Genomic DNA, 26,642 nt, shown 5'->3' on the forward strand with positions numbered 1-26,642 from the left:
TGCACCTCATTCAACAGGGTGTAACCTTTTCAAGGGTTCTTATAGGGAAACTAAGAACATAAGACAAGAAGTTGTCCTCAGTTCATCAATTTCTAATTAATTGCATTCTTGGAAGGCCTCAACAGCGCACCCTCTGGAGAAGCACAGAATCACAGAGCAATTTTTGGATTTCCACATTTAACTGAAATTAACTGACAGTTTGGCAATCATTCCCACAGAATCTAGGCCAATAAGATTTGATCTTAAAAGAGCAATGCTCCTCAGTTGGCATTTTTTAAAATCCAGTTTTTCTCTCCTGGGAAGTGTTACAAACATACAAACAAGGAGCAGGAGTAAGCCATTCAGCCCCTCGAGCCTGCTCCGCCATTTAATAAGATTATGACTGACCTGATAGTAACCTGAAACCTGCATCCCACCTACCCCTGATAACCTATCACCCTCTTGCTTACCAAGAACCTATCCACTTTGTTGAGTTGCAGACACCGTTCCACTGTTGCTGGCAGTCCTGCTACATGCTGAGAGGAATGAGAGCTCTCAAATATTGTTCCCCAAGTCCAAACCCAAAGGTTTTGTGTTCAGTTGTGGTGCTTTTCTTGCTGCTATGATAAGCTTTGCTTAGCTTTAGAATCAAACCTGAGAGTATCTGGTCTTTATGGCTTAATGGTACACCATGTGGTGTCTTCTCAGTTGGCTTTGGTACCAGATCACTAATATCGTCAACTGAAATAAGATTTCTTTAGACTCTTTTTCTCCACTCCTGTGTAGCTCTGTTCTGTTGTTCTAAGTTTGGTTGTTTGTTTTTGTTCATGCTTCCCACATGGTTTTCTTAGGCTAATTATTTAATTTGTTTTTGAATTTCCTCTTCCCAGGTGTCTCCCCACCACCTGGTGCAGTGCTGGTGTTAAATTCATTGCCTCTGGAATTTCCTCTGGCAATGGCATTTGCTGAACAATTGCTAACATGGAAACTGGGAGAAAGTGACGGGAAATCCGAGGATGAACTTGATGCCATTCCTGCATCAGTTCTCCTGCAGGTTGTTGAACTGTTTGGTAAGACAAGTTACCAGTAACAGATTTGAGCAATGTGTATCTTGTACATGTTTTATTCATAAATGTAATTTTTTTATGTTATGACCAGGTGAGAAGGGGTGAACTGGCTCCTCTCTATTCAACTCCCTTGGTTGATCACAACAAAGGTTTAAGTTTCTTTTTCATGAGGATATGACCTTTCCAAATCAGAAGGTATTTAACTATTTAACCTGTGAGCAATAAGGAGCCAATCAAACAAGGTTTTCTTGAGTCAAAAAACAAATTTATTAACCCCTAAACCCAAGAAAAGTAATAACGCGACATCGAGCATTCAGACCTCACGCAGGCACATACGTGTGCACTTGCATGCGCGCACACACACACACACACACACACACACAAACGTGTATCAGAAATAAGGGGAGGTAAAGTCCAATAAAGAAGTAAAAGAATATACGCATAATTGCCCTTTGTCCTTGAAGCATAGATTTTAAACAGTGCAGCTGATTCAGGTTAGCTGGTTTCTTCGATGCAGCCAGATGTGGAACATGTTGCAATTATTACAAAATTTCGCTGGTAGGTTTCTGGTAGAGTTGGCTTCTCTCTCGGCTCCCATTCGCTCTCGATCGTGTATGGCTGGGCAGCCTTGCCTTGAAAAATTTCACCCATTGTGTATTTCAAAGAGGTTTTGGGTGGGACTGTCTTTGGCAGCCGTTGTTTCAATAACCAGTACTTTGCATCTTTAATGCCTCTTCCTGAGACAGTTAAAAGTTTTGATGGGCCTCTGGATTATCGGAAATGTCTATCTCTTCACACTCCTGAGAGTGCTTTGTGGTTTCTCAACTCCAATTTGGAATTTGCATCTTTTTAAGCGGTTTGCCCTGTCTCAGTTTAAATTGCAAAAGTTTCAGTCAGTTGAAAGTTGAAAAATCATATTGTCAAAAAGTAAAGGTGCATACCCTCGTAACAATGTATTTCCCTAATGCGTCCCAAGTCCAGACTAAAGTGAATAGATTCGATCTTGATTCCCAGAAGAAATGGTAACTTGTCAATGCCATCCAATGCACAGGAAGTGCTAGATCTGATTGGTGTGCCAATACTAGTTGTAATGCCTCCTTGTGTAATTGAATGCTTTGCAATTTAAGGTCCACCTTCCAAAATTATCTCCCCTTCTGAAGATTTTGAACCTTGTAGGATTCTCAAGCCCCTGAGAGCCTTGATCATGCTTACATCCAAATGAGGCAAAATAATCTATCATGGGAGGATCAAAGCTGAACCTGATCTTGCCTTCCATCCAGCTACACACATTTCAGTTGGCCTCATGGGTTAGTGGTCAGGCACAGCAACCTTGCTGATTTGTTATTCTGCTCCCATTCCCTCGTGTGCAATGTGTAAGTACTATGTGGGTCGCCCTTAAGCAAATGTTGTCATTAACGAGAATGTACTTTAATGCCTTTTTTCTGCATTTGATTACTTCCCCAATGTATAGCCAACCTCTTGTGGACAACAGACCTGTCCCCCAGCATAAAAGAGATGATATTCCATCTACTAGCTGAACTGCTGCGCAAAATCCATCAGCTGGAACAGAAGAAGAGTCCTGCTGGTCTATCTTCATCCATTGCCATCCAGTTGAACCCATGCCTGGCTGTTCTGATGGCAATACAAACTGAGCTCCGAAAACTATATGATGAAGAAACACAAAACTGGATGACTGGGAACAGCTCTGGTATTGGAATTGGAGTGACTGACCAAGGCCGTTTCTCCACCTACTTCCATGCTTTGATGGAGATTTGTCTTGCAGTTGCGGAGGTAACACTGCCCATCAATATGAGCACAGTGGTCAATGTGATGACTTCCACAAGCGCACCAAGCCTCAGCGATTCTTCTTCCTCCTCTTCCTCTTCACCAGGACAGACACCACAGAGCCCAAGCTTACTCTCCAAGCGGAAGAAGGTCAAAATGAAACGAGAGAAGACATCAGCAACGGGGAAGCGGCTCACATCTCGAGGCAGCGAGAATGACACATCTATACTGAATATTGGTGGAAGTAAACCAGAGGACATGCTGTGGTTCCATAGGGCCTTGACATTACTCATGATCCTCCGTCACCTGACCAACAAGGACCCCCAGGGTCTAGGGGTGACAAATGATGCCATCTCAGATGCCTGTCAGGCTTTAGTAGGTTCCACCTCCCACAGCAGGTTGCTGGTGATCTCAGGAATACCAACGCATCTTGAGGAATGTGTTGTCCGAAGTGCCATTCGTCGGGCATGTAGTGCACATGGTGGCGTCTTCAAAGACGAAATTTACATACCGCTACAAGATGATGACCCTAAGAGGTTGAAAGTGAAAACTGATAGCAAGTTGGAACTGGCTAAGTCAACAACAGTCAACAGCATGGACAGTATGGATGTAAGCAGTGGCAGCAGTGTGACACCAGCAATGAGTATGAGTGCTTCTGCCTCTACCAGCCAGACCTCAATTTGCAGCTCACAGTGTGTTTCTCGGACAATAAGTGACCTTTCAGTAGACCAGTTTCAAGCAGGTCATGACATTGCTGCACCACAGGGAATGATTGATCCACACACTGTATCTAGTCAGGAGAGTCTGGATCTATCCCTATGCAGCACTGGGAGCTTGGGCAGTCTTGGTAGTCTAGGAGAACCCATGGACAGTGCAGACTCTGCTTCTATCTCTGATGTAGGATCCATGTACACAGTCACATCACTGGACAACAACCCACTTGTAACACGACCCATCAAAGGTTACGCTATTGTTGAGGTAAGGTTAAGATTTACCATTCAGGCTTCAGTCTGTGGCTTAAAGTGTGAAGGAGGATGTGGGGATTATAATTTAAAACCTGGTCTTAATTCTCTCTCAATTCTGTTTTAGAATTCATGTTATTCCCTTGTTGGGCCTTGCTGTGAAATATTCAAGCGCTTTTGCATCACAATTGCCAGTAGCAGTTAGCAGTATAATTTCAGTTTTAAATCTCTTGTATTGTTTTTCTTAATTGAGGCTATTAAACAGGTATATAGTACCATTTGAAGCTGCAAATTAACCTCTGGGCCATGACATCTGTGAATGCTTATTACACTTGTGTAGTTTATGCCATCATAAGATATGGTTTTATTTTTAATGCAACCATCCAGAGCTTCTTAAGTAATGAGTTTGCAATTATTTGTTATGTTACTTTAATAGATTGGATGAAGCTTAGGTTGGTTTTACATATTCTGACCTTGAATGTAGCTAAACTCCAAGATGAACCTGTTTTATATTTGTAGAACAGGAATCTGGAAAAATGTTGAAGTTATTTGGTCCGGCATCATTTGTTACTAATCATTGGTGGTTAACATTATTGCAGAATAAACAGACAAACCCACTACCAAATAGCTGATGTGAAATATTTAATATTTTCTTGCAAACCTTTTGCAATTCAAACTAATTGGTTTACCAAAATCTGAAAATAATAAAGCAAAATGCTAGAGATGCTGAAACTCTGAAATAAAAATAGGAAATTCTGTGAATACTCAACAAGATTTGTATCTGTGGAGAGAAAAGCAGGGTTAACATTTCAAACCTGTGATCTTCAATCAGAGCTCTGATGAAAGGTCACAGGCCTGAACATTTGAAAAGGAGTTTACCGTGGTCTTTGGGACCCTGACATCAGGATCAAAAGATCTCCTAACAGGCTGCCTTCAGGCTCACCATCCAATTAAGGATGTCAGGCAAGATGTGGATGTTGCCTACCCATTCAAAGGGCTGGCAGAAACCTTGACATCCCCATCAGTAGAGATGGGTGTCGCTGAGGCAGGTTGTGGATTGAGAGGATGCCTCAGAAGTGCCCTTGGAGAAGCAAATAAAACAAAGTTTCAAATCAGAGTGACATAGCAGGCTGGCCTGTCTGAATAACCATTTAGCCCATGGGGGTGACCTTCCCTGCTGCAAACCCCTCTTTGGGGCATGGAGCCTGCAGTTCCAGGTCCCTCGAACCCCCACCCCAGATGGCCACAGAGGGCTACCAGAAAATGACCTTAATCGGGCCTTTAGTTATTTAAATTGACTGCCCACGGTCATTCAGCAGCAATTGATCCACATTGGTCCCACTGCTGGCAAACAACCCCCAGTTGGCAGAACTGCATCGGGGAGCCATCATGATGTAGCTCCCAACTATTGTCCCAGATTCTATTCCCCACACCCCCACCTCCCAGCCCACCATCCCAGGGCTGGGAAAATCCTGGCCATTAACTTTATTTTTCTCTCCAAAGATGCTTCCTGACCTGAGTATTTCCAGTGTTTTCTGTTTTATTTCTGAAAATAAATACTTTTCTATTTCACTGCTTGTTATGCACCTTACTTAAATGAGTATGCAATTTGTTTACACCAGTAATGGATTTTAGGAAAAACATGGAATACTACATTAGCTGGAAATTTGTGTTCCATGGTTTCAGCAAATAGCTGTTTTGCCTTCCTTGTAAGCTTGGTGCCTTTGAAGCCTATTCCCATCATCCTGTTTGCTTCCTGCCCTTCCAAAATCTTTAATCATTTTATTATGTCCATTTTAAACACAAGCCTGTGTCTCTCAGGTCTTGTCTGCAGCATTCTGACAGATTTGTTTTACCCTCTTGATTTACCCTCCTGTTGCACACCATTTCAAAACTTATCCACATTCAATCTTACCTCAGAATTAACTCCAAATACCCATGCAGAATACCTGGTGTGTGATTTCTAATTGTGCATGTAATAAATTGTAGCCACAATTTGTTACATATCCTAGCATTTTGATGCAGTGTGTTGCTACACCACCACACTTAAAGGTTAGTGTTACAGTTACTAGATGACACTGGCATCTAGATCAACAGTAACACTGAAAATGAATTATTGACATGGGGATACATTTTCAGCCAACAGGACTTCCACATTTGTCTGTGTAGATCACTATGTGTAATCTAAGGAATTTAATTTTGGACAGCATTATGAAACTAATGTTTCACATTTCTGGTCATCTCTAAAGCCTCCCAACGCCAGGACCAGTTATGCATAATGCAAAACTCCCATTAGATATACAGAATAAAGATTTTTTTTAATGCTTCATTGCCTTATTTTGAGGCCTCAAGATGGCTGCTGTCCAAGCCTCCAGTTGTTTTATAATCATCCTACATTCAAGGACACTGAAGCTAATTGTAGTGTATCCACTATAGCTCTGACTGAGATAGCAAACCTGAGACTTTCATGGTCTATTACACAAAACCACAGCAGTTAGTAAGTATGACATCGTAGTGTGATACTGAGACATAAAATTAGGAAATCTGATTCATTCTTTGTTCTGTGCACATTCAGATACCTAAGATTAACTTCGGTATTTTTGGGCGAGAGAGTGGCAGAACTGGCCATGGTTCCTTCTCTTTATTACTAGCCAGCCACTACCATATGTGCCTATTGAACAAGGGCAGGATTGAGCTTGGCTTTGATACTCTGCTTCTATTGGCATAACCTACTGGCACTTGCCTCTAGGCTGACCCACAAACTGTAGGTGAGGAATGGGAAGTCTGTTGCCACCTACAGAAGCAAACTCAGCATGAGTTAGTCCCTTAAGAGAGTGGGAGGGAAATTATTGTGCTTCGTAATATTCATCAGTGAAGAGCAAGGATATAGTTCAAAAAATCTTTTTTGGGTCAGAAGATGTTTTTTTTTCACTTGTAGGTGAGAGCTAGGGCAAAGATTGAAAAGATCCGTGCCAGTCTATTCAACAGCAGTGATTTGATTGGATTGTCCAGTCTGGATGGAGAAGATGAATTAATGGAGATGTCGACGGAGGAGATCCTGACTGTCTCATCTGTAAACCAGAGTTTGTTTGACACCCAAGGCAGTTCGGCATTGGAAGACTATTTCACTGATAAACTGATAAAAGGTGAGCAAAAGGACCAGTTTTCTGGGATTCATTAATTAAAGCTGCCCATTTAACAAAACTGATCAAAAATCTTCTACATTGCTGTGCTACAGCGACATAAGTTGGATTGGTGATGATTCATGTGTATTGTTCCCAATCTTGGCTGCACTATTTTAGTGCGGGGCCAGCAGAAGTGGAGCTTCCGAGTGGAAACCAGACTCTGTTTCATTCTTCTCTGGGAGGAAAAAGTAATCAGCAATGATTTACTCCAGGTCACTATCCCACTTACCACAACAAAAACGCAGTATTGATAAGTTGAAAACTGGCAATTCATAAATTAGCCATTATTTATAATTTGGGGTTGGAAGAAGCCGAGATATATATATTTTTTTAATCCGATTAAAACAGAAATGTTGGAAGTGTGCACTAGGTCATTCAGCATCCAAAAGAGAAAGATGCACTTTGAACTCATTGCAGATGAGGGGTACCAGCCAGCAATCGTGATCATTCTCTCTCCAAAAAGGAACCTGCCTTGAAGCTCCCAAATTAGTATCCCTTTTTCCACTTACATCATAAATGTTAGTAACAATGACTAATTATTTCACAATGTGTGTACACATCATTGTTTTTGAGTAATTGTTTTTCATGAACATCAACCCAACCTTTTTAAAAGTCAAGTAGTTCTCCAGCTCATCCACAGTAAAGTCTTCCCAAAGAGGCCTCAGACAGGCTTGTACAACCTTTCCATTTCCAACGGCCATATTTCCATTTTCTTCTCACTCAAGGGGCCGAAGAACGAATTTCAGAAAGATTAAGGTTGGCACAACATTAAACGTGAATTTCAAAATAAAGTTGAGGAATGATGAAAAAGAACTTGCTGAGCAAAAATAAAGCAATATCAAAGTAATAAATTGATAATTTAATACATAGTAATTAATGAAGATGAGTGTGAGAGCGACAGAGTCTGTTTGTCTGACTCAGTCCCAATCTCTTGATGCTCACTCAGTCACCCCTCACCCACCGTGCGAGTGGATGTGATTGTGTGTTGCTGTATGGCGGTGTGGGAACTCCACAAGTGCTTGCCCTCACCACCACCCCTCCCGTGCTCGCGCTCCCCACCCCCTCCTGTGCGCGCTCGTCCTCTCCACCCCACCCCACCCCCACACCATGCGCTCCCTCTCTACCTGGTCCTATCATCAGGACTCCTGTGCCTCTCTTCCTGTCTCTGCCACGAGACCGTACTTACCTCCACCTGGCTGCAAGACTTAAAATCTGGTCACCACTTGCAGACCTAGCAGTGGCCACGAGTCAATTAATGCTCCTCGGAACACTAAATGGTTGCAAGGCAGCCAGCATTGTCAGGGATGTGTTTCCAGCCAACGTTTCGGATGGTGTTGCAGGAAACCCCACCATTCGTAAAATTTTGCCGCTAGTGTCTTCTCGTTGGAATAGGTGAATGTATGATGTTGTAGCTTCAAAATACACATCACATGCCTCCTGGCCTCTACTGGAGGCCACTGGTGATGCAATGCAAGCAGGCTCTGTGTGACTGTGATGAGGGTAAAGAAGTGTATTTTTATTGAAGGGTAATATGCTCTCAGACACACAAATGGTAATGATGGAATATCGACCCTGAAGTAATTTGACTATTTTTAGACATGTATATTTGAAAGTAGTTTAAGTAATAATGGGTGAGAAAGAGCATTAGTTTTGTGGACAGTGTTTCTTTAGGGTTTGCCTGTTACCCTAAGAATACTATGGTAGACTGTTGACCATTAAAAAAAACTCTTGTTTCTTTGCAGATCTATGTACATCTCAGTACTCTACACAAGGTTGTACTTCTTCCCACCAAATCGGTTACTTAATCATGTGACATTGCATCAAAGTTACATCAGTAGTTATATCAGTATCAGATGCTCCTGATATTAACCCTTTACTGTACAGACAGTACGTCAAGAAAATGAATAATCTCTTGATGATGCTATGGACAGGAGGGGGGTTAATTTGAACACACATTTCTCCTCTCGGCACCCATCCTAAACAGAAGGATAATTTGATTTGTTTTCCCTTTCATAAGTGGTGGCATATTTCCCAACCACTTGGTTTTGGTGTGATCCAATTTTCTATTAATAACCCCACAGCAAACTCGCGATAGGATGAACTCAAAAAGGTTAGTTTATTTACACACACTCAACGCAGGAGGAGAGTCGCAATATTGCCTCCTTTGCATTCATGTAGTAAAAGAGGGATAGAGGAAGGAAAGATTTACAGTGCAGGGACCAAAAAGACAAGAAATATTGTTTGATGTGGGTTCCAGAGTCCAGAATCAAAGTTTAATGAGGTATTCCTTCACAGACGTCGGTGAGCTGAAAACCAATGCTGGATAATTCACTTTTCCGGTGGTGTTGACACCACATGATGAGAGAGGCATGCAGAGATGAACCAGTCTTGTAGGTGATGGTGCAGAATTTCTAACAGAAGCATTGTAGATGGGGGCCAGGTGTCCAACCTGGACAAGAACTCCTTGCCTGTGATGCTGCTAGTTAGATGGTAAAATGGCAGACTGAGATTTTGCAGTACAGCAAAGCAATATTACTGGCTCCACAAACCAGAGGTCCATGTCACATGACTCCCCCCTCTCCATGCTATCTTTGACAATGGGTGTGTATACCTCGTCTAGGTCCCTGTGATTGTTGAATGTCTCAACATTAAGAATTAAAAGGAATGTACGGGGTCCTTTGCCTCAGTAGACGAGCAGACTCCTGTTGGCCAGCCTGAGTTATGAAATGCAAATGGCCTTTGTATTTAGTCTGTGCAGCCCACAATGTATTGTTAGTGGTTTTTCAGAGATTTTTTTTTTACTCATTTATTGGATGTGGACATCGCTCGCTAGGCAAGCATTTATTGCCCATCCCTAATTGCCCTTAAGCTGGTGGTGAGCTGCTGCCTTGAACCGCAGCAGTCCACGTGGTGCAGGTGTACACTGAGTGCTGTTAGAGAGGGAGTTCCAGGATTTTGACCGGCGTCAGTGAAGGAACGGCGGTATATTTCCGAGTCAGGTTGGTGAGTGGCTTGTAGGGGAACTTCCAGGCGGTTGTGTTCCTATCTATCTGCTGCCCTTGTCCTTCCAGATGGTGGAGTTCTTGGGTTTGGAAGGTACTGCTTATGGAGCCTTGGTGAGTTTCTGCAGTGCATCTTGTAGATGGTACACACTGCTGTCACTGTTTGTCTGGTGGAGGGAATGAATGTTTGTGGATGTGATGCCAATCAAGTGGGCTGCTTTGCTCTGGACGGTGTTAAGCTTCTTGAGTGTTGTGGGAGCTGCATCATCCAGGCAAGTGAGGAGTATTCCATCACACTCCTGATTTGTGCCTTGTAGATGGTGGACAGGCTTTGGGGAATCAGGAGGTGAGTTACTCATCACAGGATTCCTAGCCTTGCCTGGCACATGTGTGGCGCAAATTTTACTTGCCACTTGTCAGCCCAAGCCTGGATATTGTCCAGGTCTTGCTGCATTTGGACATAGACTGTTTCAGTATATGAGGAGCTACGAATGGTGCTGAACATTGTAGCAATGAGCATATCTCTATATATTTTATAAAAGAAATATACTGGACGAGGTCTTAGTCTCTCACAGTCGTAGCCTCGGGAAAAATGAATTTTTTTTTAGATATATGTGGCCTTATGAGGAAGAATAGAGGAGTATTCATTCATTCTTTAGTTCACATTGGCACATCAGGCGCACAGCTTGCAACGGCAATGGTAGATCCCTGCTGCATTTTCCTTTTTTATGAGGTGTAAATCTGGATTAGTGCATCAGCAAGGACATTGACCTGTCCTGGGATGTGAAATGTTTAGGTGACCTGGTATGATTCAAATCTCTCCTTATGGGGAAGTCTAGTCGGGCCTACAGTTCTCAGTTTCTTCTGGGGATCAGACATAAGCAAAGCTATTGTTTTCAGAACTTTGCCTGTCCAATTCCTGATTTAAATGTCTTCTAAAACGCCTGGGAGTTTTACAGGGTGGTTAGCACTCTGGGTAAGTGATGGTCAAGCTGCTCTGGGCGATCCACAGGGAAATGCTGGGCATTTCGCTCTGAGTGCACCAGGCCCTTTGATCATAGGGCTGAGCTGTTCTTGTCCAGCTTAGCTCCTCCCTGTTCACCTTGGTAACCTGTGGGTTCAGCTATTCAAACCCAGGGACTGTGATCAGGCTGGTTTGTTAGGAGTTGGGGTGTTTTAATGTGAATCAGAATCCCTTAAAGAGGCCATTGTCCAGCTCAGGCATTTGCACAAATTGGGGGCCAAGGGTTGTGTGTGGGGTTCCAGTTTCTGTTGCATGGTGCTTTAGGTTGGGTTGGTGACAGGCAGGCAATCTGCTCCTGAACTTGGGCCAACTTTTCTGGACCTGGATCAAAGGAAGTCTGCCCTCTGTCAGGGGACTCTCCTGTATCCATACCAGGTAGGGCTGCAGGGCTGTAGCCTGGGTGGTTGCTATGGATCCCACGGCATTTCCTTTGAAGAAGAGCAGGGGAGTTCTCCTAACGTCTTGGTCTGTTTTTATCCCTCGGAAAACAGCACAAGCAGATTATCTGGTCAATTATTTAATTACTGTTCGCCGTGTATCAGTTGTATGCTGAGTTCCCTGCATTACAACAGTTCCAATACTTCAAACATACTTAATTGGCTGAAAAGCACTTTGAGGCATTCTGAGATCGTGAAAGGTGCTATATAATTTCAAGTTATTTTATTTCTTTTTAATGTTTAGGGAGTTGTATTTTTAAAAACTGTATCAATAAATAAACATCCCCGCTATCTCCATGTAAAAATGTTAATTCTCCTTTTTCATGTAGGTGATAAGGTGGTTCCTGGAGCACGAGATGTTCTTGCAGAGATATTCCGAAGCTGTATACACTCTGAGCAGATGCTGAGTCTGGCTCCAACCAAACCTATTAAAGTTTCTGACATTTTCCTCAGTAAAGAACAAATCAACTCTCAGACACCAGGAAATTTGTTGCAAATATTTTTCACAAACATCCGGCCACCAAAGAAAGTTCTGGAGGATCAACTCACGCAGGTGTGTGCGCTTTGGACAAAGTTTTGAGTTGGTAGATCACGATGAGCCATTATGTCTCGTGTAGCTTTGGTAGCCAGTGATGAGATTTGCCTATTACATGTATTGGATAATTACCATATGCTGTTAATGCCAATCTCAGCTTTGTTGCACAGCATGACTGGCTTAAGGATCTTTTTCTAAACACTTTTCAGTTAATATTATCAAAAACAGAGCAACTGGTCATTAATCTTATTAATATTTGGATCTTGTTGTTCTTGCTAAGTGGCAAGACAAGACACTCCTTAGACTGACAGTATACCGGTACTTAAGGTAGGAGATTGCAGCCACATGATCATGTGGCAAGTGTTTCTCTGGTCACTGGTTTGAGGCAGTAGCAGGTTCTTGCCTAAGTCAAGTGTGACATTCAAAATATAACAGTAAGTGTAACACTGGAAATGCTGTTGGTCATATCGACACTGATTAATCAGTTATTCAAGGAACTTTATTGTGCTCATTGTTCCGTTTTATTCATAAGAATAACAGTATTGTATTATGTGAAAGAAATGTGTTTCTGAAATGTCATCTTTTCTGTCATATGAGAATCTATTCATTGCTTTAAGCATGCATTAAGTTACTGTGCATTGTACCATATATAATTAAGCCATTTCTGCTTTTTGTTTAAAATCACAAGATACTACGAAAGTATGGCATACCAAAACCAAAATTCGACAAGAGCAAGTACAGTAAAGGAGGAAAGGAGCAACACCCTGGGAAAGTAGTTAGCACAAAAAGACCGATTGCCAAACCTCCAGGCAAAGACAGGTCCGTGCTGAACAGCGTCAGGTTCGTTGTGTTTTTTGGGGTTCTTCCCTCTTCAATCAGGATTTTAGGTAGCTCAAAACATCACTTCAGGTGAGAGGGAAATGAACCTTGTTCTCCAAAAGTGCAAAGTTAAAAATCAACTTATTGTACAATCTAGTGGATTTATTGCATCAATGTACATATGACAGCCACAGCACTTACACAAGATAGTGATCTAGCTCATCGGTGCTATCAGTGTTGCATAAATTACAACTCTAGGTTTGCAGTTTATAACATCTATACAGCCATGCTATAATTCTGTCAGGGAGCCTTGGTTTAATATAACACAATGCTGCAAACAGCTGCATGTACTTAGGGGTACAAGCAGTTATGCACTCAATATATTTGGGTGGAAATGCAATCGTATGAAAAGAGGAAATAAGCAATTAGCCCCCATTCTTATTCTACACATTTGACATTGCAATCTCATTCACCTCCCTCTCCAGTTGTCAGAAGTGGTAACTTCTGGGGAAGAAACAATGCAGTGGAAAATATTTCAGGAAAAACCCTGGGATTTTCTTTCTTGACTGCGTGAGGCAGTTCAATATAGCCCTGAGTTACTAACTTACCTCTGGATGAGTGCCTCAACATTTAACCAGAGCTTCTCTTGCAGACCATTGGTAATCTTAAGAATCTTCCTATTAGAAATCCTTTTAGAAATGGCAATGTTTGAAAAATAAGCTTTAACGTTTTGTTGCTTTGAGTGTTAGTAATATGGCGATTATTTTCTGTTCAGTTTGTTGACCTACCCTTCCTTTATCAAATGTAGTCTGGAATGCACTCCCACATCTTCTGTCAGTCTCTTCTAGACTCAGCACAGGAACTTATTTTGCAGCAAGCTTGAAGTATTTAGTCTTGAGACAGAACAATGTATGGGACATTAGAGAGAAATGGTTGCAAGCTGGTCATGACTGGGTTAAATATTGCAGATTATAATATTTTAGGATATGAAAACTGGAAGAGAAGGAAGGGTAGCCCTGTTGATTAAACATAATGTTACAATGTTAAGAGCAGATAAAAGTAAAGGAAAGCTATCAATTCTATGGAGACTCTATGATTAGAATTGAGCAATAAGATAAAACAAGTTGTTTTAAGGGAAGACTTGAATTTTCATATGGATTGGGAAGAGCAAAGTAACTCAAGTCAGAAAAGTAATGAGTTTCTTGAGTGCATTCAATACAGTTTTCTGGAGTAATATGCTCTCAAACCAACAAGAGGACAGACCACAGTAGGTTTGAGAGACTGATGAGCCAAACTTGGTTATTAACGGTAAAAGAATATTTATCTAACAGTGATCGTAATATGAACCTCAATATTAGGTTTGAAAAGGAGTAACCTAAGATTCCAGATGCTGATGCAGCTAAATTTAATGGGATGAGACAGAAACTGACCACAGTAAACTGTTCACAACTATTATTGGGTAAAAAATACAGATAACAGTGGAAGGTGTTCAAGAAACAAAAAAAATAGTTTAATATATGACCAATAATGGGAAAGAATTTTGCCAAATAAAACATGGTCAACTAAAAGTGAGCAATAACATAAAACTAAAAAGAGCATATAAAAGTTCAAATAATGGTGTGTCCAGGGGACTGAAAAAGATATGAACAACAAAGGAAGTAAATAAAGATAGCAAGAGCAGCAAAATAGAATGTAATAAGAAACTTGCACAGGATATCAAGATTAAAAGGTTTTAACAGTTACATTAGAAGGATAAGAGTACTCAAGGTTAACATGGGTCCTTTATTAACAGATGATGGCTGAATCCACTTTCTATGCACCTGTGACACTGAAAATGCCCTTCACTATTGCTATAAATTTTTCAATCTCCAAATAGTACCAAGGGAAAAGTATTTAATACAAAAATAAAAATACCTGGAAAAACTCAACAGGTCTGGCAGCATCTGCGGAGAGGAACACAGTTAAACTTTCGAGTCCGTATGACTCTTCAACAGAACTAAGTGAAAACAGAAAAGAGGTGAAATATAAGCTGGTTTAAGGCGGGGTGGGACAGGTAGAGCTGGATAGAGGGCCAGTGATAGGTGGAGGTAGCCAAAAGATGTTACAGACAAAAGGACAAAGAGGTGTCGAAGGTGGTGATATTATCTAAGGAATGTGCTAATTAAGGGTAGAAAGCAGGACAAGCAAGGTACAGATAGCCCTAGTGAGGGTGGGGTGGGGTAAAGGGAAGGGATCGAAATAGGCTAAAAGGTAGAGATACAATGGATGGAAATATATTTTAAAATAATGGAAATAGGTGGGAAAAGAAAAACCTATATAAATTATTGGGAAAAAAAGGGGGGGATCAGAAAGGGGGTGGGGATGGAGGAGAGAGTTCATGATCTAAACTTGTCGAACTCAATATTCAGTCCGGAAGGCTGTAAAGTGCCTAGACGGAAGATGAGGTGCTGTTCCTCCAGTTTGCGTTGAGCTTCACTGGAACAATGCAGCAGGCCAAGGACGGACATGTGGGCATGAGACTTTTAATGTATTTAATGTTGGACAGTTTCCAGAAGTGTGAGCTGATAACAGCCCAGCGAAGGAAACAGGGCATTTGGAACCTGAATGAGCAAGGCAACCAACAGGCTATCTCATTAACCAAATAGATTGAAGAATGAGGAAATAAACAGCCAGTACAAGATAGTTTGATTTTTTTTGCAGTCTTTGGAGCACCATAAATGTTCTGATTTCAGATCAGCCATCTCCATAGACCAGAGATCATAACTGAAGCATTTTGCTGGCCTGTATGGCTCAGTAGCACAATATCTGAACCGTCCAAAGTTGATATCTGCTATATTCTGGAGATCAGGAAAATAGTTTAAAATACAACAATGTAAAACTATTTCATACTTCTTTTGGAGCAGAACTGCACTGAGTGAAAAGAAACCAATTGTGAAAGCAAAGTCACCTGAAAAGAGCACCAAACCTGATGACAAGGACCCAGAGAAGTCACCAGCAAAGAAACAAGAAGGTAGGCCAGATTAGTTTTCTATATTTACTGTAATATTTACTGCAGCACAAGCAATAACTATACATCTCTTTAACTGGTTATTTTCAAACTATTGATTGCATCTTAATCGTAATTAAATGACAATGCTCTCTGCTGCCTTAGGACAATGTATTCGTGCACTGGGCAGTGCAATTATTTTTTACACAATCAAATGTACTGTTATTGCCAATTCACTTTGAGATTCATGAGTAGTGCCCTTATACCGATTATTCATTTAATTTACTTATACCTTCATTTTGTCAGGAAGTATTCAGTTCTCAACATATTTTAAAGTATGTCAATTTTATCTTTACCCTGGATTTTGCTGATTTTTATGTATTCATTTTTACAGCATGTGGACATCACTGGCTAGGCCAGCATTTATTGCCCATCCCTAGTTGCCCTTGAGAAGTTGGTGGTGAGCTGTCTTTTTAAACTGCTGCATGTGGTGTAGGTACATCCACAGTGCTGTTAGGGAGGGAGTTCCAGGATTTTGACCCAGCGGAAGTGAAGGAATGGTTATATATTTCCAAGTCAGGATGGTGAGTGGCTTGGAGGGGAACTTTCAGGTGGTGGTGTTCCCATGCATCTGCTGCCATTGTCCTCTAGATGGTAGTGGTCGTGGGTTTGGAAGGTGCTGCCTAAGGAGACTTGGTGAGTTTCTGCAGTGCATATTGTAGATGGTACACACTGCTGCCAATGTGTGTCAATGGTGGAGGGAGTGAATGTTTGCGTAAGGGGTGCCAATCAAGCGGGCTGCTTTGTCCTGGATGGTGTCAAACTTCTTGAGTGTTGTTGAAGCTGCACTCACCCAGGCAAGCAGAGAGTATTCCATCCATTCCTGACTTGTGCCTTTTAGATAGTGGACAGGCTCTGGGGAGTCAGGTGGTGAGTTACTCGCCACAGGATTCCTAGCCTCTGACTTGCCCTTGTTGCCACAGTATTTATATGGCTAGTCCTGTTCAGTTTCTGGTCAGTGGTAACCCCTGAATGTTGATTGTGAGGGATTCAGCGATGGTGATACCATTGAATGTCAAGGACAATGATTAGATTCTCATTTGTTGGAGATGGTCATTGCCTGGCACTTGTGTGGCACGAATGTTACTTGCCACTTGTCAGCCCAAGCCTGGATGTTGTCCAGTTCTTGCTGCATTTGGACATGGACTGCTTCAGTATCTTAACGAGTCACCGAATGGTGCTGAACATTGTGCAATCATCAGCAAACATCCTTACTCGATCTTATGATGGAAGGAAGGTCATTGATGAAGCAGCTGAAAATGGTTGGGCCTAAGACACTACCCTGAGGAACTCCTGCAGTGATGCCCTGGAACTGAGACGATTGACCTCCAACAACCACAACCATCTTCCTTTGTGCTTGGTATGACTCCAACCAGCGGAGAGTTTTCTCCTGATACCCATTAGCTCCAGTTTTGCTAGGGCTCCTTGATGTCACACTCAGTCAAATGTTGCCTTGATGTCAAGGGTAATCACTCTCACCTCACCACTGAAGTTCAGTTCTTTTGTCTATGTTTGAACCAAGGCTGTAATGAGGTCAGAAGCTGAGTGACCCTGGCAGGGCCCATACTGGCTGTCAGTGAGCAGATTATTGCTAAGCAAGTGCTGTTTGATAGCATTGTTGAAGACATCATCCATCACTTTACTGATAATTGAGAATAGACTAATGAGGCAGTAAATGACCAGATTGGATTTGTCCTGCTTTTTGTGTACTGGACCTACCTGGGCAATTTTCCACGTTGCCGGGTAGATGCCAGTGTTGTAGCTGTACTGGAACAGCTTGGCTAGGGGCGTGGCAAGCTCTGGAGCACAAGTCTTCAGTACTATTGCCAGAGTATTGTCAGGGCCCATAGCCTTTACAGTATCCAGTGCCTTCAGCCGTTTCTCAAGATCACGTGGAGTGAATCAAATTGGTTGAAAACTAGCATCTGTGATGCTGGGGACCTCAGAAGGAGGCCGAGATGGATCATCCACTTGGCACTTCTGGCTGAAGATTGTTGCAAATGCTTCATCCTTATCTTTTGCATTGATGTGCTGGGCTCCTACATCATAGAGGACGGAGAAATTTGTGGAGCCGCTGCCTCCAGCGAGTTGTTTAATTGTCCACCACCATTCACTACTGGATGTGGCAAGACTGCAGAGCTTAGATCTGATTTGTTGGTTGTGGAATTGCTTAGCTCTATCTATCACTTGCTGCTTACACTGTTTGGCACGCAAGTAGCCCTGTGTTGTAGCTTCATCAGGTTGCCACCTTGTTTTTAGATATGCCTGATGCTGCTCCTGGCATGCTCTCCTGCACTTTTCATTGGTGGTTATGGTAGAGTGGGAGATATCTCAGGCCATGAGGGTACAGATTGTGTTCGAGTACAATTCTGCTGCTGCTGATGGGCCACAGCACTTCATGGATGCCCAGTCTTGCTAGGCCATTTCAGAAGGCACTTGAGTCAACCATATTACTGCAGATCTGGAGTCACAGATTTCCTTCCCTAAAAGATATTAGTGAACCAAATGGGTTTTTACGACATGGTCATCATTACACGTTTCATTCCAGAGGAATTCAAATTCCACCATCTGCCATGCTGGGATTCGAACCCTGGTCATTATCTTGGGTTACTGGATTACCAGTCCAGTGACAATACCACTATGCCACCAACCCCCTTAATTGTACTCATCAGTAATACCAGCTACTGTTCACAAGTTATTGTAAAAAGAGATGTTGTTATCATCAAACTTCTGGTCATTTAATTAATTTGGAATTGCACCTTTGTTTGGTGTGATTGCCACCATTTAAACCTTTATTCCTTATCGGCTGGCCAATCAGTAAGTTTCCTGTTCAGAACAATCCTTTAATACAAAATACGTTAATAATAGGTTGGGGCTTCGTACAGTTGTCCCCATCCTGTTAATTAACATTCTGGTGAAGCCTGACTTAAACCAGTTGTATATATTTTTCCTAAACTTAATTTCCCATCTGAATTGCTAATGCTAGTTCCTTTTCTTTGTTGTGCAAGACATCCTGTTACAATTATTAAGGTTTGAAAAGTTATTTGACTTGAAATAATCTCATAAATTCATAGTATGGAAATTAATTTTACAGCTAGCATAACTATTTGATTTTGAGATGGCACAACACAAAGATCATTGAAAGTTTCCTTCACTAATGCTATGATTCTTTTCAATCTCCAATAGCGCCAGAAGAGAAGTATTTAACATTGGACGGTTTCCAGAAGTTTATTGTCGATCGGTCCAAGCAGGACATCCGCAGTGTTTGGCGGGCAATTCTTTCCTGCGGTTATGACCTCCACTTTGAAAGGTAAGTAGAGTACAGGTACAGTGTCTGAAATCTAGCTGTCCAAAAAACAGACACTTTTATAAGCTGCCATGAATCAATTTTAATTGTTGTTAAATGAGTAAAATAACTTACTGGAACAATTCAGCTTGGTGCTGCATTGGCGCAGTGGTACGCTGGACTAGTTATCAGCTTTGCATACCGGTCTTTCCACGCTGCAGGTGGTCTGGGTGACTCTTGACCCCACCCAACCCAGCTTGGCCTGAATCCAGCACAGCCTGCGAGTCATCCTTACTTACCTTTTTTTCAAACGTTATTCCTTCACTATTATGTAGTACAGAACTTGGGTTTTGCTGAAAAAGGTGACTTTTTTTGTTGAAGCTTTTTGTCTTGCACTCATCGGGATAATTCGCAAGAAAATACCAATGTCAGGGAAAACAAAATATTGATTCTGTATGAGAAGAAAGTACTGATTGATTGGAAAGTTCACTGGTTGAGGCGTTGCCATGGAGAATGCACAAGTTGATGGTGATTGACAGTTAACTGTCGAGCATTGTTTTGAAATGCTTTGTCTCTGGTCAAGGCATTGCCCTGAGGAATGAACCAGCGAATGGCTGTCATACATTTTGTTTAGCTGAAACAGGCACAGTGTGTGTACGTGTTCTTTCTGTCTGCAAAGAACAGGGCCCTGTGAAACAGCTAGCTTCACTTATTGCTCAAATCTTTGAGATACCTTGTCCTACTAGGGTAATCTGAGGTAGACTGGGCACTTTTCAGGGCTGAAAGTGACAGCCTTCGTGAGTTCAAAAAAACGCTTGCTGGACTTGTGTAAGAGCGATGAACTGTCACATGATATATATGGCAGGGTGAGTCCTCACGGCTCACTGCATCTGTGTATATATGGGCTGCCCAAGACACGCAAAAGTTATGTCCCTTAACGCCCCATCTTATCTATGACCAACATGAATTGGCCAAATGGTTGGGGAATTGTTAAACCAGTTTTGAGCAAGTTTTCCACGTACAGAGTGATGGATTCCTTCACATTTGTGATGGCCATACATATATTCAGCAATGTTCCACTTAAGGAAGCCATAGATATTTGCGCTGTCGCACTATATCGTGGCAATCCCAACCTGCCCGATTACGTGAATCAGTATTCATTGAACTTATGAACTCGGCAACTCGCGCTGTTGAGTTCAGTTTTAACAACACCATGTATGCCCAAATAGATGGTGTTGCCATGGGATCCTCTCTAGGCCCAGCTTTCACTAACATTTTTGTTGGGCTTCATGAGAAACAGGTCTTCAATGGAATGACACCTCATCTCCTACCTCTTGCATATTTCCAGTATGTGGATGATACATTTGCTATACTTAAATCCGCAGCTGCATGTAATAATTTATTTACATGTCTTAATGGGTTCCATCCTGCGCTCAAGTTCACCTTTGAAATGGAGCAGTCAAATGAACTCCCTTTCCTTGATGTACCAGTTGAGAAATCTGCCAGGGGGTTCTCTACCACGGTCTACCACAAGCCTAAAATCCTGGTCATATACAGGTTGGGATTCTTACAGTTCTACGTGCTATAAGATTGGACTTATTGGCAACCTCGTAAATAGGGCCCAAACATTTGCTCACCATGCAAACTTGATGCTGAAATAGGGCGCATCAAAGGCATCCTGCAGGTTAATGGCTACCCTGATCAGATCATTTTGCACTGTATATCATGCAAACTCATGAACAGGCCTAAGGTCGTCAACTTTCAGCCCTGAAAAGTGCCCAGTCTACCTTGGATTATCCTGGAAGGGCAAAGTATTTCAAAAATTTGAGCAATGAATAAAGCTAGCTGTTTCATGCTACAAATATGCAGTAGCAATGTGAGTAGTATTCGCCACTAACAGGATGCTGCCATTAAGCCAAAACGACATTCTGCCTATCACACAAATAAGTAATGTGGTATATGAATTTCATTGACCATGTAATGCTAGGTATGTAGACTGTACGTCCCAAAAACTGGTGGATTGTATCAAACAGCATATCCCTTCCGTTGTTTACAACGGGCAAGGTACAAACCAACTAGCCTGTGGTTGCAAAACTCAAAACAGTATCCAACATAAGATGTGATTCCTCAATTGGACAACATTTGCTAAATAATCCTCATTGAGCTAAGAATTATGCTGACAACCAAAAAATTGTCAGTCGGCCTCGCAGTGTGGCACATTTGCGTATGCTGGAAGCTACATATATTAATACACAGGGCCCTGTTCTTCGTAGACAGAAAGAACGTGTACACACATTGTGCCTGTTTCAGCTAAATAAAATAAGTGACAACCATTCACTGGTTCATTCCTCAGGGCAATGCCTTAACCAATCAGAGTAAAGCTGCCTGGTTTAAATTTCAAACAATGATTGGCAGTTAACTGGCAGTCACTGTCAACCGGTGCATTCTCCATGGCGACCAATCAGAGTCCACTTGCCAACCAATCAGCACTTTCTTCTCATACGGTATAAACTTGTTGTTTTCCCTTGCATTATATTGTTGCAAATTGCCCTGAGTGCAAGACGAAAAGCTTTGACAAAATGTCTTTTTTTTTCAGCAATACTCAAGTTCTGTAATACCAAGTGACTAAAAAGAAACTTCTTCATTTGATTTCATTTGTCCCCTATTGAATTGAGGTTCCAATTTTTTTTCTCAATCGACAAGATCTGAAATCTGGCACAAAATCGGCCCTGAGGTTGCTGGTTTTGAGACACTGTACCTATATTATAGACACAATTATTTTGAAAGTTATTACATGTCATTGGCACTTAACTATTTTTTACAATGCATCCTATGTGCATATGCCATTCTGGCTAACTGTTAATATATCATACTTCAATGGTGCTTGGCTGCAACCAAATTGCATTTTTGGCAATTTGTTTATCTACTACAGGTGTGCCTGCATTGACACCAGACACGCCCAAAGATCCTGCAAAAAATGGACTCTAGAAATGGATGTTGCACTTGTACAGTATGTCAATCGTCTCTGCCGCCATCTTGCCATCACTCCAGGCCGACTCCATCCTCATGAAGTCTACCTTGACCCTGCAGATATGCCTGACCCAAGGATCGCCTGTTTATTGAGTAAGCCCTATACAGAACATCTTATAGTTACAGTGCTACATTTGTAGTATTACACACATTAACAGTAATCCCATAGGTCTTCATTGCACAAGACCCATATATTGCCTTTTACTGAGCCTTTGTCAGCTATAACACAGCTTAAAAAAAACACTGACATCCCGCTCTTGTGTTGCAAGTTTGGAATTTCAGAGTCTCAGTTATTTTCCCAAAGGGGGCAATAGAAATTGCAGAGATTCAAAATGGGGAAAGTGAAGCACTTGCTAGACAACAAGTAGGAAAAATCAATTGATGACTTACCTTGAGCTGCTATCATGCACTCTGGTGATCATTGAAGAGCAGTGGTAAGTGATATCATACGCCAGCCAAAGAATATTGTCTGAGGTAGAATTACTGAAAGGAATGGAACAGAAGGTTTCTTTCCCAGTCCTTTTTACTTTCCTCAGATTATATGGGTCTTGTATGGTCAGTTGGAAGTTCTATAACAGGCCTCAATATTTTTGAGTTGGGGATTGGAAAAATTAGCCATTGGATTAGTTGTCACATGGATATCTCTCTTCCACCTCTCTCAACCCTCCAGTGTTTGAGTTGTCAGACCTTCTTGTCTGAAAAGCAAACACGTCTAAATTTCCTCCGTTTGAACATTGGGAAGACCAAATCCGTCATCTCCCGCCCCTACCACACACTGCATACCCTTGCTACTTAAAGTTTTCCATTCACTCCTCCAGCCGGTGTCTCAGGCTGAACCAAACTATTTGCAACTTTGGCTTCCTATTTTACCCAGAGCTGATGTTCCATCTCTATATCCTCTCCACAACTAGTTTCACCTCCATACCACCACACCTCTGGCCCCCATCTGCCATCCTCCTTAAGCTCATCTGAACTCTGCTGCCCATATTCTGTATCATGTCACACTCGCCTATCACCCCTATCCCTGCTGGCCTACCCTTCGGGTGCCCCATTACATCAGATTTAGCACTCTCCTCATTATGAAACCCTTTCATGGCCTTGACCCCTCCCTGTCTGTGAGTTGTACCCCTGGACAGAAAATGTGCACTTTGGATCGAGAGTTGATTCAGAGTTTCTTAAATACAGTAATCAGCTGCCAAACTTCCTGCCATAGACCATAGAACACTACAGCACAGAAAAACAGGCCATTCGGCCCTTCTAATCTGTGCCAAAATATTATTCCACTAGTCCCATTGACCTGCACCCAGTCCATAACCCTCCAGACCTCTCCCATCCATGTATCTATCCAATTTATTCTTAAAACTTAAGAGTGAGCCCGCATTTACCATGTCAGATGGCAGCTCATTCCACACTCCCACCACTCTGAGTGAAGAAGTTCCCCTAAACCTTTCCCCTTTCACCCTAAAGCCATGTCCTCTCGTGTTTATCTCTCCTAATCTAAGTGGAAAGAGCCTACTCGCATTTGCCCTGTCTATACCCCTCATAATTTTGTAAACTTCTATCAAATCTCTCCTCATTCTTCTACGCTCCAAGGAATAAAGTCCTAACCTGTTTAATCTTTCCCTGTAACTCAACTCCTGAAGACCCGGCAACATCCTAGTAAATCTCTGCACTCTTTCAATCTTACTGATATCCTTCCTGTAGTTAGGCGACCAGAACTGCACACAATACTCCAAAGTTGGCCTCACCAATGTCTTATACAACCTCACCATAACATCCCAACTCCTATACTCAATACTTTGATTTATGAAGGCCAGTATGCCAAAAGCTTTCTTTACAACCCTGAATACCTGTGACGCCACTTTCAGGGAATTATGTATCTGAACTCCCAGATCCCTTTGTTCCTCCGCACTCCTCAGTACCCTACCATTTACTATGTATGTCTTACCTTGGTTTGTCCTTCCAAAATGCAACACCTCACACTTTTCTGCATTAAATTCCATCTGCCATTTTCTGGCCCATTTTTCCAGTTGGTCCAGATCCCTCTGCAAGCTTTGAAAGCCTTCCTCGTTGTCCACAACGCCTCCAATCTTAGTGTCATCAGCAAACTTGCTGATCCAATTTACCACATTATCATCCAGATCATTGATATAGACAACAAACAACAATGGTCCCAGCACAGATCCCTGAGGCACACCACTAGCCACAGGCCTCCAGTCTGAGAAGCAATCATCCACTACCACTCTCTGTCTTCTCCCACACAGCCAATTTCGAATCCAGTTTACAGCCCAGTTTACAGCCATAAGAGTGATTCCAGTTAAAAGGCAATTTGTTGGATATGAACTGTTTTGGGACCTTCTGATGACATACAAATGACCAATTTCCATTCTTAAATCACAAAGGGATTCATAACCATGAAATATATGAGATGTGTTCACCCATTTGCCCTGTATATTGTGTGCTATTAATTTTGATATACTATTCCTAGATGTTCCAATTGAAAGCCTTCGGCTTCGTTTTGCTCTACTTCAGTCCTTAAACAACACCTTGGAGACATTCTTCCTTCCTCTGGTGGAGCTCAGACAGACGCACACGTATATGGACAGCATTGCATCTCTGCTACGAGAGGCTAAAGGTCAGATGTCAGACACCCCTCCTTGCTGGAAGACAAAATTAGTCCTACTGACAACATTGCATCATAACGTGCAGTCATACTCTTGGGTGGCTTGGAGATAAGGAAGTGGAGTATTTATACATTGTTCCATTAACTGTGTTAACTTAAGTATTTTACAAAATCATTCTTAAAAATTTATATTTTTGTTTGGCCTCCTAGAGACACTAGGTATTAAAAGTAATAGGTGAGGAACGTGAAGTTGCATGAATCATAATTTTCCAGAATTTCCTAGATTTGTGAGCTGAGCTTTTTTGGATTGGAAAATTGCAGATGTCACATCTGAATGTCCTAACTCAATGACAAATCGGAATATTTTCTTAATGGTGATGGTCTAGGAGCTGTAAAGCAACAAAGGGATTTGGGTATCTGTGTGTACAATCACTAAAAGCTAATACACAGGTACAAAATATAATCATAAAGGCTAATGGAATGCTGGCTTTTATCTCTCAAGGATTGGAGTTCAAAAATGAGCAAGTGGTGCTTCAGTTGTACAAGAGCCTTGATCAGGTGCCAAATGGAGTACTGAGCCTTAGGAAAGATGTATCAACCTTGGGCAGCACAGAATCTCCCAAATGATACCAAGGATTAAAGTGGGCAGTTTGCATAAATTTAGCTTGTATGAGTTTAGCATGTTGTGGGGGTGATCTAATTGAGGTGTTTAAAATAAGAAAGGATTTGCTATTAGAAAGTTTCCTCTGGTTGGGGACTCAAGGTCAAAAGGCTATAATCTTAAAATTAAAAATAGGCCATTTAGGAGTGAAATCAGGACACACTTCCACACACAGGCTAGTGGAAATATGGAACTCATTCCCCCAAAAGGCTGTGGATGCTGGGTGAATTGAAATCTTACTGACTGAGATCGACACATTTTTGTTAGGTAATACAATCAAGGGACATGGAAGAATAGTAAATAGATTCGAAGTACAGAACGAACCATGATCTAATTGAATCATGTAACGGTCTTGAGAGGGTGAATGGCCAACTTCTATTGTTCCTGTGTTTCCTGGAGAGAGCAACATTGGGCAGGATTCTTTATTCTCAGTGCTATCTAGTGTAAATACCAGATGAGAACAGGATTTGGATGAACTGTCCTGGGCTTCTCCTCTCCCTCTACACAGCCCACAGCATTCACCTGTGGTTTATCTCACCTGTGCGCTCCCATTATATTCAAGTTAGGATTACACAAGAAGACTGGCCACTTGATTGAGGACCTGGAGGCTACCAGTGCACTGGAATGGTACGCTGGCAAGAGAGCGGTGGAGCAAACTGGAAAATGTTTTTTTTTAAAGGTTTGAGGGCCAAGGAGAAATGATCCAGTTTGTGTCTAATATTATTATCACTATTTGATTACATCTGTTCCCGTCTGTAATAAAACTTGATGCCTCACCATAGAACAATACTGAGATTATGAACTCATCAGACCATACCTCCCATTTCACACATGTTGCTGCGCATTGCAGCTTCAACCTTTGAGAATCTCCCAGTTCACCTGCATCCAAAAGTCAATTAATTCTTGGCAGCTTTATGCATTTTCAAGCCTCTTGCTGAGAATAGATGCTAATGGAATTGATTTTGTTTTAGTGGCTGCAAAATTTAGCCTCATAGCACCAGTGGATGTTAAAAATAGTGGGGTAGCCTCTCCTGACCACTTACAGCATGCTGCGCCATGTTCACCATAGTATTGAGGGAAATAGCGCAGGCGTTCTGTGCATCCGCTGGAAGTATGCAGAGTGGGCAGAATGCTATGTCAGTCAGCATCCGGTGTTCATTTGACGCCTGCCATTTTTGACCTCGTCACTCTAGTTGATGTC

General features: G+C 41.9%; 1 protein-coding gene across 1 annotated transcript in view; it reads left to right on the forward strand.

The window, feature by feature from the left end:
- The window catches only part of hectd4 (HECT domain E3 ubiquitin protein ligase 4), a 287,263-nt gene that overhangs the window by 236,014 nt on the left and 24,607 nt on the right, over positions 1–26,642 (forward strand). The window contains exons 60-68 of the mRNA XM_078554314.1: positions 870–1,049; positions 2,518–3,809; positions 6,732–6,939; positions 11,771–11,994; positions 12,665–12,816; positions 15,699–15,805; positions 19,028–19,151; positions 22,060–22,250; positions 24,646–24,792. Coding sequence (XP_078410440.1) covers positions 870–1,049; positions 2,518–3,809; positions 6,732–6,939; positions 11,771–11,994; positions 12,665–12,816; positions 15,699–15,805; positions 19,028–19,151; positions 22,060–22,250; positions 24,646–24,792 — 2,625 coding nt within the window. The remainder of the gene's footprint in view (positions 1–869; positions 1,050–2,517; positions 3,810–6,731; positions 6,940–11,770; positions 11,995–12,664; positions 12,817–15,698; positions 15,806–19,027; positions 19,152–22,059; positions 22,251–24,645; positions 24,793–26,642) is intronic.

Source organism: Cetorhinus maximus, chromosome 12, assembly GCF_964194155.1.
Source record: "Cetorhinus maximus chromosome 12, sCetMax3.hap1.1, whole genome shotgun sequence".
Classification (NCBI taxonomy): domain Eukaryota; kingdom Metazoa; phylum Chordata; class Chondrichthyes; order Lamniformes; family Cetorhinidae; genus Cetorhinus; species Cetorhinus maximus.